Source organism: Pogonomyrmex barbatus, unplaced genomic scaffold, assembly GCF_055798465.1.
Source record: "Pogonomyrmex barbatus isolate J1 unplaced genomic scaffold, ASM5579846v1 scaffold9, whole genome shotgun sequence".
NCBI lineage: Eukaryota > Metazoa > Arthropoda > Insecta > Hymenoptera > Formicidae > Pogonomyrmex > Pogonomyrmex barbatus.
Window position 1 is genome coordinate 1158612 of NW_028297193.1, and position 15702 is coordinate 1174313.

The 15702-nt window shown below is 37.1% G+C and overlaps 3 protein-coding genes across 11 annotated transcripts; 2 read left to right on the plus strand and 1 right to left on the minus strand.

Moving 5' to 3' along the window:
• Window positions 1-27: 27 nt before the first annotated feature.
• Fntb (Farnesyl transferase beta subunit) lies at window positions 28-2528 on the minus strand. 2 transcript variants are annotated; one of them, XM_011641470.3, is made up of 7 exons: window positions 2369-2528; window positions 2005-2112; window positions 1738-1863; window positions 1391-1629; window positions 958-1258; window positions 637-881; window positions 28-524 (listed from the first exon to the last, which is right to left on the minus strand). In XM_011641470.3, exons 2-7 carry the CDS (start codon window positions 2107-2109, stop codon window positions 332-334), a joined length of 1209 nt encoding a protein of 402 aa, XP_011639772.1. In that variant the 5' UTR covers window positions 2110-2112; window positions 2369-2528; the 3' UTR covers window positions 28-331. The 2 variants fall into 2 exon arrangements, with proteins under 2 accessions (XP_011639772.1, XP_011639774.1); XM_011641472.3 differs by lacking the exon at window positions 2369-2528 and adding an exon at window positions 2210-2346.
• Window positions 2529-3281: 753 nt separating this feature from the next.
• Window positions 3282-10618, plus strand: LOC105428884 (CD82 antigen). The gene is made up of 4 exons (XM_011641469.3): window positions 3282-3795; window positions 6758-7069; window positions 7183-7455; window positions 7590-10618. Exons 1-4 carry the CDS (start codon window positions 3733-3735, stop codon window positions 7740-7742), a joined length of 801 nt encoding a protein of 266 aa, XP_011639771.1. The 5' UTR covers window positions 3282-3732; the 3' UTR covers window positions 7743-10618.
• Window positions 10619-11791: 1173 nt separating this feature from the next.
• LOC105428880 (trophoblast glycoprotein) lies at window positions 11792-15600 on the plus strand. 8 transcript variants are annotated; one of them, XM_089084790.1, is made up of 7 exons: window positions 11792-12030; window positions 12099-12166; window positions 12316-12772; window positions 13647-14031; window positions 14105-14421; window positions 14515-14885; window positions 14974-15600. In XM_089084790.1, exons 4-7 carry the CDS (start codon window positions 13666-13668, stop codon window positions 15213-15215), a joined length of 1296 nt encoding a protein of 431 aa, XP_088940916.1. In that variant the 5' UTR covers window positions 11792-12030; window positions 12099-12166; window positions 12316-12772; window positions 13647-13665; the 3' UTR covers window positions 15216-15600. The 8 variants fall into 8 exon arrangements, with proteins under 8 accessions (XP_088940916.1, XP_011639758.1, XP_088940915.1 ...); XM_011641456.3 differs by having other exon boundaries at window positions 11792-12166; window positions 12316-12659; XM_089084789.1 differs by having other exon boundaries at window positions 11792-12136.
• Window positions 15601-15702: the final 102 nt, after the last annotated feature.

Genomic DNA, 15702 nt, shown 5'->3' on the forward strand with positions numbered 1-15702 from the left:
AAATGCAACGTCTCACGGCGTAATAAATTATCATATAACAGCTTCTCCGTAATCTTTATTAATACAAAATTAAAATAGGAAAAATGCCGATGTTTTTTTGAATTTTTAATATCGTGTAATGTGCATCGAATGTAAAGACAATTAAAAAAACATGGTATTATAAGTTCTTCTCTTATATATCACAATTATGGAATTTCATGTATAAACTTTTACGCGCGCATCATTGGTCAATTTGAGATAAATTCCATCTTTGGGATTTTTTTCTTTTTTTCATTCTTTTTAGGAAAAACATACAAACATGGTTAAATATATTTTAGATAGCTAAGACGCATCAATCGGCTGGGATTGGTAAAGTGGAAAAATACTCCTGCGCTTTTCTCGCGGCGGAGTATTCAACATTGTATACAGGATGTATGACTTCCACCTTATTCGTTAGCCTCCTTCCAATGATGGTTTCTACTGGCGAATTTTGTGCAATTGATAATCCACTGAGGACATAACACGTATGGTATATATCACGATTTCTGAAAAAGAAAAAAGAAGAGCTTGCAATACGATTAACGTGACTAAATGACTTTTTTGTTGACAAGATTACATTTATGACAATCGCAGACACAAAGGAGCGCAATTACGTACTTTCCTGGTTTATCCAGAAGACCACCGTGCGGATTCTGACAGCAAGTTAATATATACTCTTGTAAGGCCTCTTGGTTGAACAGCCAGTGGTCGGAACCATTATATTCCTTTCCTTGCGTTGATAAGACAGCGGCGATCAATGGGAACGTTCCCCCTTGCCAGAATGAATAACATCCGTCCACCAATTTATTCGTACGTCCCTCGAAACCGCCCTCAAGACGCATCTGTTTATTCACTATCCATCTCTGCATTCAAGAATGTGAATATTCAAGAATATTAATGCGGGGATGCTACAATTATAGGAGAGATCTTTTATCTTACCAGTAGCTCCGGCAAATGGCAAAGCTCTGTTTTTCCGAGCATTACAAGTGCTGCCAAAGCGCAAAACGCGTATCCACCATGAGCCTCCATCCCTGGACAACCGCCGAAGCCACCTTCCCACGTTTGACACTTAGCTATCCATTCGGCGGTGCCTTTGAACATATCCGGTGTGTACACGTTTGTCAACTTGGCAGTGGCGAGAGCGCAGTACGCTCCACGCATATCTACTTCGCCGTCCTTGTGCATGCAGAAAGAACCATCCTCTCCGCGTAAGGACGACAGAAACCGTTTCAAATTTTTCCTGAAATCATCATAATCTTATAGCGTTCTCTTTTATCAAAAACATCAACAATAAAGAATAATTTTAATATATTTTTTTTAAATACACTTGGATAAATATGACTTGTGAGATATCATTCAAGATATATATTACCTATCTATCACGTTGTATGCTTCTTGTGTACCAATGGTGCACAGTGCATTCACTGCAGCATACGTAGAAGCCAAATGAGGATATTGTCCTGGACCTCCTCCAAAACCACCAAGTGGTGATTGACATTTCGCTAAGAAGCCTGCTATCTTAGAATACTCTTCATCTTCTAAGCGTTCTCCTAATATTGCAAGTGAATGCAATATCCAGAAACATAGCCATGGCCTACTCGAGTCCAAACACTAATATCATTAGAAACAACTCGATGAGTTCCTTGTTACAAGTAAGAATTAATAGTTTAAATCCTCTTTCCTAACATATCGCATGATGTTAAAAGTGATAAAAGATACCTCGTAAGTTTCTTTTAAATGAGTAATTGCTTTCTTTAGGAATTGAACATGCTTTGGCCTAAGTAAAACAGGATCTCCATCTCTGCACGACCGATAAAATTTGAGTACGATCTCTTCAACACGGGCCTAAAAAAATTAATCGGAATGAATAAAAAAAATTATGACATTAAACAGCGACATTAAAAAATGAATTATGAATGTATAAGCTGTTTGATAACACATGCATATGTTACATTTTTTTTTTTACATCTTCATTTGCAGACTTACTTGCTCATTTGTGGTTTCGGTTTTATATCCTCCTTCATCTTGTCGCTGTTTTAATATTTCCTCATAACTCCTTCGTCCTACCTGCAATCCCAATTCTTCCGACATAATCTGTTAACAATAACAATAATGATCTCTCATAGTCTATCAATAAAAGTAAATTATTCTCCAAAATAAAATGTTTTGACGTGGTCCAAATATGATTTACTTTTTAATTTTGTTACAAAATTTCCAAAATATCCAAAAGGATTCTTTAGAGGTTAGAATTTATCTCTCTTTCTCTTTCTTTCCTTTCCTTTTCTCTCTATGCTGACAGTTCTAAAAACTCTGTACATCTTTATGCGAGATATCACTACGTTATACTCACATTTAAATTTATATATATTAGGCGTTGTTATATATACAATGTTAACCGATATTACGGTTACACTCATAACCTACTTATTTTGTTAACACGATAGATCCATTGAACTATATATTACATTCTAATTCAATGGATGGCGCTGAATGACATCTGTGAAGTGAGCAAGTTTTCCGCAGTGTAGAGTTGTAGAGTGCTATCTTCAAATCATAGTTTCTAATCATCGAGAGATAGCTCAAATTTGCGCATCTTCTTGTATTTTATGAGAAGAACTTGGAGAAACCGCGTCTTCTTCTAAAAAAATATTTTTATTGAAATAAAAATGTATTGATTTATCCCGCTTCTTTTTTTAAATCATAATCTTATTCGAAATATACTCAAGAAAAAATACAATCATAGTCCTGCTCATAAAATGGAAGAAAGAAATGATTAAATTTTATAATTTTTTTTAAGTATTTGCGTGATTTGTTTCACTTTTTTGTTCTTATTTATATTCTAATATACTTTGATAATTTTTAAATTTTATAAAAATCACAAATGAAGATATTTAAAACAATTCTTGCATCTAAGATAAATTTTTTTTTCAATAATATCTTCCTCGAAATTATCAAACTGCTCTGAAAAAGAAATTGGATCTCAACATCATTTCATTTAATTCTCCAGTTATTCAAATATGTTAAAAATGAAGCAGATATACAGTCCCAGATCAGTCAAAATCAATAATTTGTAAATAATATGTCGTGGATGCTATTTATGTAACTATTGTTTATACTTCCCGGATATATTTAAATAATTGCGATTCGCAAAGTATCCCAAGAGATGCGTCATCGGTAATATCATTTACTCGATTACCGAGCACCTCGCCTGTCAAGTTACTTTTCACTCTCGCTGGCAGGTGGCGCCATTCGTCCTCGACGCTCCCCAAGCCGCCGACAATCCGCCCGGACCGCCCGCCGCCGTCTGCTTCTCCGCTTCAGTGTGTTCATTGTAGACGGGGTGATTCGTGCGTGAGGAGGTTGAGGTATCGTCGCACGTTGCATCGAGAGCGTCGCAGGTCGCCGTCCGAGAATAAGCGAGCGGTCAAACGCCGAGGCGTCGCATCGCGTCGCGTCGCCTCCCCGCCGCCGCCGCCGCCGCCGCCGTCGCCGCCGTCGCCGTCGCGAGTCGTGTCGGAACGCGGTGTCTTCCGGAAGAAGAAGCGCATCTGCGAAGACAGGACTCTTCGTTCGCGGCAATCTATCCGCGTTTTTGCAGACGCGGAGTAGACGTTCTGCGTCGGGACGCCGACGTGGGAGTCGCGTGCGGTTGCCTAAATAATCGTTAGAGCGTCTTTTCGCGTCTTCCCGTCCTGCTCTCTTTCTTCCGTCAAGATGGGGACGATTTGCTACAACATCTCCAAGTACACGCTGGTGATCATGAATCTCGCATTTTTGGTGAGTTTTCACACCCGCTGCGTCTCAATCTGTCAGATCGATACCCGGCCGCCCGGGCGATTTGATTCGTTCCAACTCAATTCCAGAATCGACTCGATTCTGATTGGTTACTCGATTTTTTTTCCCCTTTCCAACCCCGGCCTACGAGATATCCGGATATCTCGCGTTCATCTCGCCGCATATATAGAACGCGTGTAAATTCAGAAAGAAGATTGTGAAATGTTCTTATTGTTTTCCTCGTGACTCCGCCATTACCGCCGGTGGCCTCTCGGTCGCGCGCTCACGTTTCGATTTGACATTAATCTCACGAGGCGCTATGAACAATTCGAAATTTTAATATTAAGCCCGGCGAACGAGAAGCCTTTGCGATCGTAATCGTCGAGTTTCTTCCGGTAACAATCAGCGATCGCGTGCGAGACGGAAATATCGATGATGCGAGCCGAAAGCGCGGGCCGGACAGCAGCGTCGAGCGCGGATCAAAAAAAGCATAGGAAGCGTGAAAGCATCGTTCGCTCTTATCCAACATTCGTCGAATAACAAGGAGATAAGATTACAAGGAGCGTTGCGAGCGTGAATGGAAAGTAGATCCCGAGAGATTTTCGGAATAGAGAAAAAACGCGCGGTGATGACGGAATCGGATAAATATTGGTCGAAATAACGGCGCGAGCCTTTCGGCCGCTCGCTAAGCGACGTCGCTCGCTTTGTCGACCTCGGAAATCCACAATTTCGAAATCAACTAGTCAACATCGCGCGTTTAAATATAGTTTTAAATATAGTTTCGTAGCTGTCGCTGGAGCGCGTCGAGAGTACATTTCTCCTCCTACGAGCCTCCTACGCGGCCCACGCTACGGCCCAATTTCCTCCCGCCCCCTCTTTTATCCTCTCCGACGAGCGGGTAATAGCGAACAAGAGCCTTCCGAAAGAGTCGACTGCACTTTAACTTGTCGACTGCATTTGCTGTATAAGCCGATTCACTTGTCTTGTCGCTTCAGCGATCAGCGCGAAATTGAAGAAAACTGACGCGGAAGATTCATGCGGAATCATTTTAGGATTGTTTTCTGTTCCCGCACATTGTATACTAAAAACTTCCTGTCTCCCTTTTGTCAAACTTCAAATCTATATCTATTTCATTTCAAGTATAATAAATGTATATTACAGTTCAGCTATAAATCTAGTAAAGAAAATTTTTATACGAGAACATGTATAATGTCTTTATTTATGTCCTTATATGGAAAATTTCTTACCGGGAAAAAAAACAGGCCCTTTATTTATCTAGATCCATACGACGACGTCGGTGATTTTGTTGAGATCTCGCTGGGCGATCGGTATTAACTCTGATATTAGTAGGATGAATCCAATCTGATTCATCGGATCGTTTTTAGTTGTTACGCGGTTCTTACATCACGCGGAGTTATAGAGGCTTACTATTCTTGCCGCGCGAATCAAAGATGCAGGAAGTTTCTTCTTTTTCGTTCCAAAGCATACTTACGCGCATTAAATATACACACGATGTGTCTCCGTTGCATTCGAAGAAACGAAAGACGTGCGACACGGAATCGTTCCGGATCCTATTTGAAATCTCCTCGGTTTGAAATTTAAATGGAGTTATAGAGATTCAAATTCGGAATGGAATCGAGTATGATCCGATTTGAATGGTTGTCGTGTGTTTGGTTTTCTCTCTTGCTTTCTAAACGCGATAGAATTACTTTATAATTCGAATCAGATCGAAAATTTGATTAAATTTAAGTTTGATCGGATTTGAAAGATTTGCCTCTAACTTTTTTAACACGATAACCGATTTGTATCGGAAAATTCGATTAAATTCGACCCTACAATTTAAATCCGAACTATTTAAAAACTCGAGAAGAATGACAATTTTAAAATATTTCACTACATGCTGAATTTTATTTCACAATAATTATATTAATTGTACGTTATATTTCGACAACTAGATTCAGTTTAATTAGATTTAATTCAATTGATTTGGGTGACATTTAGTCGATTCAGTATAAAAGATTCTTTACACATTTTTTTTTTTGCAAAAATTATCCAGTGAGCCATAATTTTCGTATTTTTCATCTTCTTCTATGTATATTTATATGTCCTCGGTTCTTTTATGTAGAAAAGACCGACGCATATTCTCTCTATTTACTGCAGATTTTGTAGGAGTGAGGAAGACCGTATATTCGAGAAATCCCCAAGTCTCTCTGCGGATTACTCGCTTCTATCAATATTTAACTCGCATGGTTCTATGGAGAATCGCCATTAATACATATTTCCGTATTCGTTTACATAAGCTAATCGACTAACGCGAGTACTCGGGGATAGCGCTGCCGCTTGGAACATTCGCTTAAGGACGCTTCTATTTTTTTGGGGGGAGGGAGGGGGGAGGGGGGCTTTTTAGTCTTACTTATTTTTTTTTTCTTCCTCTTTTTAACGTGCGAGCATTAATGTTTGACATCCGGACGAGACGCGCGGCAGGAAACCCCGTGATAATCCACACGCTTAAATGGAAGCCCACATCTGGCGGACAGACCGTTTCATTGTAAATGCCACGTTCTCCTCCCTCGTGCAAACCCTCGTTTGGCTCGTAAAGTGGCTCGTTAGCCTCTCTCTCATCCTGCAACGCTTGAAAACCTGAAAGAATACTCGAAAAATCCCTTTGTATGGAATCCGTCCAATTCCTTGTCCTGCAACTTTGGCACTCGGATAATCCCAAGATTAAGTTGTTAATGAAGCGCAGAATGAATACGAGCACGAACGAATGCGAATAAACATTGACGAATATATCTTGTTTCTCGTCAAGGCGTATGTTGAGGGAAAATTACTGTTAGACCAGTCTGGTATAACATATTTACAACAGTTTTTTTTTTTTTTTTTTTTTTTTTCAACAAACTTTAGTCACCCGTGTTTGTTCGTCCTGACTTGGTCTGAACGCAACTCTGTCTCGTATGTCTTTCAGTTGATCGCAGTGACGGTGATAGCCCTGGTAACATGTATGCTGACGGACAAAACGTTCCTGGTATCAATCGCTGAGGAAGGGAATAATTATGAAGCGGGTCTATATATCTTACTAATCACCGGCATCTTCATGGTCATCGTTGCTATCATAGGTTGGTGTAGCGCTCTGCAGAACTCGCGATACTGCCTGGCCACCTTCTTCAGCATCATGCTCGTCATCGTCGTCGCGCAAATCGCCTTCGCAGGCTGGCTCTATGCTCATAGAGACCGTCTGGACGAACTGGTGCGGATTTCCGTGATAAGCACCGTTAAGGTAAGTCTCCTTTTAATTGTGAAACGTCTATGCAACTTTAACACATGCTTTTCAATGTCATTTGAGTGAGAATTTTATGCTATGGAAATAATTCTCTTTCATTATTTTTGTAGAACGAATACGGCGAGATACAATGTCGCACACAAATCATGGACTCGGTTCAATCCAGCCTAGAATGTTGCGGAGCCACTGGACCAGCGGACTGGGCCGGTAGCAAATATTCGACCAAGGATGTCTCTCGATCCCTCAGTTTGACTGTCTCGAGCAATCCTGATAATATGTATAAAGTGCCACTGTCCTGCTGCAAAAATGTCAACAGCACTGACTGCAGGGAAGGTCGCAATATGAAGATTGCTGGAGTCGTGAGTCCTGGGATTTATAGTGAGGTATAACGCCTGTTTTTATATTACTTTAATTAATAATTCGATTTATCTTAATCATGTACACTTTATTCTTGTTGTATTAAATGTAAAATATACTAAGTTGTATTAAATGTAAATATACAAAAATTTTATTATAGGGATGTACGGAAAAATTGGTAGCTACACTGAAGAGTCAAATGTATCATTTTATGGGTATAGCAATATTGGTCTTGACTTTAGAAATCATTAGTCTGATATTAGCTTTAATTTGCTGTTGCAAAGACGGATCGTCCAATAGACACAAAGCTTAAACTGGTTTATCGCATATATCATGTAGGAATTTTTCCTTCGCTGAACGTCCCACAATAACAGAATAATATCGAAAATAATCGAAATTTGTTTTTATGCTAATGCCAGTGGATATTTGACGAATTATGTCTTATGTTTGATCACGTAGGATGATCGAAATATTTTTTTCATTGTCAGAAAACATGATTAATAAGTAACCCTTTTTTAGGGTGTATTATTATTCTGTGTGAATTGGTATGCCTTATTTTGGGACCAATTCTAGATTCTGACCTGTATAATAACACCATTTCATTATTTTTATGTCTTTATAAATAATTCGATATCTCTCTTTTTAATGTATACAAGATTTGTGTATTTTACAAAATTAACTTTTATAGTTTATATGCATATATAACTCGTACTTGCGAGAGTAATAAATTTAATTTTTTTGATTAATTTATCTTAAAAAGGTACAAAGATATGACAGGTATTTTAAACTGAAATATATAGTTATATGAAATTTTTATTGACATGCATATATAAATCTCAAAGGAAGATTATATCTTTTTACAAATAATGAGGCTATTGAATAGGAAACGTAAATCAATAATTATGAAATATTTGCATCAATTTGAGTATACATGTGTGACTTACATTGATACGGATATTATTATATACATATAAGATACATGTAATATGTATGTATAAGCCTTCCAAGATTTAAAATCAACAGCAGGACTGTAGAAAGAAGTCTGATTAGATAAATGCTTCGAAAATAATTTTAAATGCACTCTGACTCCATGCAGATTTTATTGATTTTACATTGTTGTTAAATAATATTTTACACGATTTTTTTTCGCAATATTGTTGAAATCAACTTGTCTATATTTATACCTGCATATCTTATATGGCAATATAATATATTGAAGAAGAATCTTGATGATTTGACAGGTATAGAAGAGAATAGATGCGAATTTATATAATATACATTTACATTCGATTTTTCTGATTACTGCCAAATGCTCTTCTATAAATATACATAATATATATATATATATACGTGTATATACGTATGTATATATACATACATACATATATACATATACATATATACGTATGTCCTGTTGAAAGACTTATATACATAAGCATTTAACATCTCTCACAAAGTACCTACACAGTTAGGGTGTCTTCGGGCCAAAGTAGTAAACCAAACTAACGCGTTGCGTTGATATAAAATGAAAATTATTATATTTTAAATTTTATAATGAGATTAAAAATATTATTTCTATGGTGAAAAATTTTGTGTTACATCTGATATATTTATAATCTTATAAATATGTTTAATGTCTCTCAAGCATTATTAAGTTGATTTATCATTACTTTAAGCTTATTGCTAACAAATTAAAAGCCATTTTTTCATTTAACTAATCTTACTTAAGAATATGTAACATTTAACGATCTGAGAATAGAAATCTCGAGACATTGTGAAATAATGGATATTAGTTACTGTATCTCATATCGACTAATGTTCTCTTAGCGTTAATTTGCAAATCAAAAGAAAAGCGGAACGCACCTACTAATTATACAATCGATGTAGTATTTTAATCTTACTACAGCGCGATCGTCATAGTGTCTAGTCTGTAAACGATTAATGTTAATTTATCGATCTACTTGCTTTATCTTACGCGCGATATATGATATATTTTATATATTATTTTTTATATACATTTTAATAATTAAATAAATAATTTTTTATAGATTCTATGAAGTATAGGCAATAATTGTTACCATCAATTTACAAAAATTGCTACCTATAGAGTTTGCATGTATAATATGTTCAATTTTATATAAATTATATTATTTGCAAGAAATTATCGACAATATTGCTTTTGCAGATAGAATATCTACAATCATATCGATATTTTCATGACACCAATAAATCTAAATAAGTCTTTGAATGTTTCTCTGAGAGAGATGTGCTGTAAAAATTAGCTTCATTAACACAAACAAATACGAAATGCTAGTACAATATGTAATGATATAAATACATTGCATATTGTAAAATCGATATTTCTGTTTAATATATTGCGCACAACTGTTTTTAATATACATTTTATTAATTAAAATTTTGTAAAAATTTCACTTATTTAGATGATTGAGTAATAATTGAGTTTGTGTTTAAATAGAACTTTCTGAGATATTTTTAACATATTTTAATAATTGTCACAAGCAGACATTTAAACAAATAAAGTAAATATTTAAAATGAAGATAAAGTTTGTGACTAAATTTATTGTTAAATCGTGACACGACGTGTTTCGTCGTTTAAGGAAAAATAAAGTTCATAGCGGACAAAGTCATCAATGTTATATAAAAGTTATAAACGGAGAATAATTGTTACATATATATGTAAAAAATACAAAACGGCGTGTAACAGCAATACATATGTTGATGAAAAATACATACTCTTCCAATTTTGTATTAATGCTTGCGTGCATTAAATATACCAGCCTACTTGCACAAAAAAAAAGTACGGGTGCACACATTTATATAATTTTCATACATTCTTGATCAGATTTTTTGAACTTTTATATTTTTATGTTATAAAATTATTTTCTGACATTTTATTTATACAACTTTTACACGTTATCGGCCGTTTAATGGAGAAGATAAATACTAGAGATAAGTAAATGTAAATGTAAAACTGTATTGTGTATACAAGGAAAAAAATATTGATGCATGCAGAAGTAAAGAGTTTTCAACTTGCGACGATAATTGTACAGTTTAAAAGTGTATTTTGTGTATTGTGAAATTAAAACAATTGTACTCTCTGAATAGACTTCCATTCTGCATCCAATATGTGCAGCTTTCCGTGAATAAAGATATTCATACACCCCCAAATCTTTCAGTACATGTATGTATGCATCAGTTTATTGTTCCCAAAATGGCATTAGAATTTACCTCATTTCCTTCACTTTCCAATAATTCTCTTATAAATCAAGACATACATGGAATGAAAAACGATATCGAAAACCCGTCGCGTCCGCTTTCACACAGCCGTACTTCTCCCCCTACTTCCTAAGTCTTTATCGTTATTACATAATTAAAATTATTTATGATCAATATAACAGCAAAAAATAATGAATAATTGTAATAAGTTGACAATGATAATTTCTTTCCAATTTGCTCGAAGTTTCTCCCAATGCTCCCAATTTTATATTTTAAATATTGTAAAAAATCAAATTTTGAATTTCATAATTTTTAACAGATTTATTAAATAAGCTAAAACAATATGAATTAATTTAACATTAGAAATGGAAAATATACGGATTCACAATTAAAACATACATTAATATTTTTAAATGGTTTTTTTTTTTTTTAATTCGATTTATAATCGATTGAAAGAATAGTAATTTTTCTTTAGAATCATGATATTTAGTGTTTATAGGTATTATAATTTTTTTAATTGTTTAATTGATAAATGAAAAATTTTTTTAAATGTTTAATTGATAAAACACAAATTAATACAATTATAGACGATTCTCAATTGGAATTGTCATATTTTATTTTAAAAGCGCGAAATGAAAATAATAATTAAAATTCGTTCCGAGTAATATAAATTAAATGAGAATCGAATGAAATATTTCTGAAATTTCTTCGACTGCAACAGAAGATAATTAACGAGAGAATGAAACATAAAAGGAAGAACAGAGATTAAAAGAAATGCAATAATGAAAAGCAATATGGTCAATATAGCTCTTCATAATGAAATAATTTCCTGATAATTATTTCAAACAATTATTTCTGACAATTTCTGGAGTGACTTGTTATCATTAAAATCCTTATTTAAAAATCTCCTCATTTAAATTAATTCTCTGCACGAAGCTTATTTGAAATGAACATTTCCAATTGCGATTTCTCATTTCGAGCCACGCTGAGTTGTTAATGATGACAGCGCAAGGCGAAGCGGAGCGGAGCGAGCGGGTACCAAGGGGACCAAGGAAGGAAGAAGGAAGGCTCTCGGAAGGAGGTGATATCAAAGAGAGAAGGCGCGACGCGATCGCGAGCCGAGGAAACGAGACCGACGGACCAAGAGAGGATTGGAGGGGCCAGCTCCCTTGCGACACCTGGGGTCCGCCAAGGGGCCCAGGAGGGAGCGGGAGTGCAGGTGCGGTCGGGATGAAGCACGGCCATGCAATGCTGTGCGGTCCGTCGTGGCGTGGAGAACAGGAGCCGCCTTTGCGCTTCCTGCCTCCCTCGCGGAGTCCTTCCTCGAGAGTCCGACCTCGCGCGTTCCGGAAGGAGAGCGAAACGTACGACTCCTTCATTCGACATACATATTATATTATATTATTAACGTGAATTTTTCTGCCGAAACTAGGCACGTCCAGTGTCGGGTGTCTTTTTCCTGCGGGACAAGTGAGATATACAGCTCGATAGTGCATTCAGGTGCATTCCTTGGACGAAACGTCCCCCGACTCCCCAATCTCCTTTCCCCCCCCCCCTCTCTCTCTCTCTCTCTCTCTCTCTCTCTCTCTCTTTTTCTTTTTTTCTTTTTCATCACGTGGACGGAATGGTAAGTGGGATCTTTTCGACAGGTAAAAATTTCCTGCACGACGCTGGACGTCTCTCCTGGACGAAAGTCCAAGCGGAGAATGTGTAACCGGATATCGAGCGACGTGTGTATTTTGATAATTGTTCGCGATAGCCGGCACCATCAGCGTGACGAGATCTCTCTCAGTTCGACAGATGATTATTGAATGCAAAATATAAAATTCCGTCAGTTGAAGACATTAAGCTTCGCTTGAGGAATCGCGGAAAGGCCGCGAGTCGGTCAGCCGCTTGTTCGCGTTCGCCTTGTCTTCCGTTTACTTAGGATTATCAAACGGAGCCGCAATTTCAACGCAATCGCTTTCTCTCAATGCCAGCCGCTGATGACTAAGTAAGCGTGCCACGGCCATCTCACGCTGCGTGATCGAGCACGTTCGCAAATACATACGTTATATCCGAAGGAGCATCGGCTCTCTTCCCTGCTCGACATCACCTGTCGCGTGGGTGAGCCAGTTTTAACATGTTTCAAGTCAGCAATATGACTCGACGACCCACTTCGAAACAACACCGATGCTAACGTTACCTAACTATCTTCTCTGTCGTTAACTCTTAGTATCCAAATTTTCTTATCCAACAATTTCATAAAGTTGCTGGAACTACCTGCAGCCCTCGTGCTCATTTTATATCTTATTTATGTTAAATATGCAATGTGAATTTTGGTCCTGCGTTAAAATATTAATTCAATATGAGTGATATGAATTGAGCAGGAAAGTTACAATTATAATGATTTAATTTGTTTTTATTTTGTCTCTCGAAGAATATTATAGATTCCTTTTTATTCCTTTTTCCTTTTTATGGTTGTTAAATAAATTAATTTACGGTAAAAGTTAAGATGCTAAAATTAATTATATATAAATCTCTTCAACAAAATTATTTTTTTTATGCTACTGTGTGAAATATATATATTTTATCCATAATAATGTAGTATTAAGAAAAAAAATAATTTAATCATATAAAATGTAAACTTAATTTAGGGAAAACTATATTACGTACAGTGAAAAAAATAGCTGAATCGCTGAATCTAACAGTGGCCAGACATAAACTTGAACAAAATAATTTTGTTGAGTCATCAAGATAAAAAAACGTTATAAAAAATGTTCAAAATGGCTGCTAGAAACAAAAAGTTTTTGCAATACCGTCGTTATGCTTAAGAGCACTAAGAGACCTATATAATTATTTTATTACCCAACAAAATTATCTTTATATTTATATTTGCCAAAATTTTTAGATATTTTACCAAAATCCTTTTTTCCATGTAATTATCAATCAGTCATGTTCAAATAATTAACTTGACGTACATTTCCATATGAATTTGTAGATCGGGAGGACAATAATGTATGAAGCTTTCCTTGGCTAGTGTTCGATCGGATGCGTGTAAATGTAAGCTCGAAATCTATTCGGAAGTACGACCCTCGAGATTGTTCGATCGTTATTTCCACGAGGTCACGATGAGGACCATTCTTTATCCGACGTTTTTTTTGATATCGGTGTCGATCGCCGGATCCGTCAACGACTGCAACAATCCCAATTTTCATTCTTTGGAGACGTTAGAGTCCTCCAAGCTGGAATGCGGCCCGGCTTTTAAGAATCGTTGTCACTGCCTCAGGACGTGCTACGACGGTCATCATCAGTACGTCGTGAATTGCACGGGTACCGGATTCCACGACACGTCCCCGTTGGCGCATTTGCCGAACGAGACGCAAGTGAGTAGTATAATCGCGAGGGCCGCGCGCCGCTTTTTGCGCGATAACGCAATAACGATTTCGATACGCTTAGGTGCTCATTTTCACGGGGAACGAGCTGGAAGAGCTGCCCTGGAACGTGTTCGGCACCCTCGACAATCTGCCGTACTTGAAGGTGATCGACATGTCGAACAACAAGATACGCGAGATACGCGGTAAAGCCTATCATCACGTGCAGCACGTGGAGCGTCTCGTACTCGACTTCAACGAGCTGTCATTGGATCCCGCGAGAAGCCATCCGAGAGTATTCTCCAATTTTATCTCCCTCTTAGAGCTACATCTGACCGACGCCTTCGAGGACGGTCCGCCGAGGAATCTGGCGTCGACGCTCCACGACATCTTCGTGAACAGGTATTTTGCGTTTCCTCTACGAACTTTTTACCTTTTTCTGTTTTCTCTTTTCCGTTGATAATGACTCAGTCGCTCACTTTCTTCCTCTTCCAGCAATCTTACGCAGCTGATAAAGCTCCATCTCGAGCAGAACGAGATCTCGGAGTTTCGGGACGTCAACGTATTCTGCGATCTGCCGAATCTCCTTGATCTTCATCTCGGTGACAACGATTTGACCGCGCTGCACTTCAATCTGTCGTGCTTGCACCACCTGCGTTTCCTAGATTTACGACGAAACAAATTCACGAAGATCCTCGAGCGCGATCTCCACACCATGGACAATCTTGCTAAGCACGATCGGTCCGTAACCGTGGACTTTTCCGGCAATCCCTTCGAGTGCTCTTGCAAGCTCAATCCGTTCGTCAAGTGGATGAAGAAGACGAAAGTGTTCATCCGAAATAAAGCCAATTTACAGTGTTACGAGGGTAATTTTTTGTAATAATAATAATCAGACGAACGCGTTTCTCTTTCGCGGGAATTAAAATGTGCGTTTTTTTTCTTTCTTTCTGTTAGGAAACATGAGTCACGACTTCCACGAAACGAAGAGTTGCGCTTCGAAACTATTAACTTCTACCCGGCGGGGAACAACGGTGATGCTTTGCTTCCTCTCGATGGTGCTAATTGCCCTGGTGTGCGCTTTGGTCTATCTACAAAGAACGAAACTTCAGAAAAAGATTGAACCCGTACTCGATTCAGTTAGCAAGAGAGTGCGATATACCTCGATAGCGAATGGTGATACTCGTGAGGATGTGTGAACGAAGAAAGTGGAAATTATTCGAACAAAATTTTGATACACATAATTTTGTTCTCATTTTTGCGAAGTTGATTCTGCGTCTCAAAATTAAAAACGATACAGGTACAAAACGAGAGAGATTGCGCGTGTAAAATATTTTCAGTCGAAGTGATAACATTGTTTATGGCAAATTATAGTTTATGTCTAGTGTAGGCTTGATAATTCGCATGTTTGCGATGGCGCGCCACAGCGCGTGAAATCGATTTTTGAATTTGTATGTTTAATGCATTTCCAGACATTAGAGTTAAAGATCGACAAGTGATAATTGTCTAAAATACTATCCAATATTCAAATTAATTTCACGATGTGTAATTCGTTTATAAATAAATGTTATTTATTATAATAAATTATAATGATGTGTGAAATTTATTTTTCTGAGACAGATATTTCTGTTGCATAGACAAATTATCGTTGAAGATAGCAGATTAATCGAGTGCAGATCGAATTCC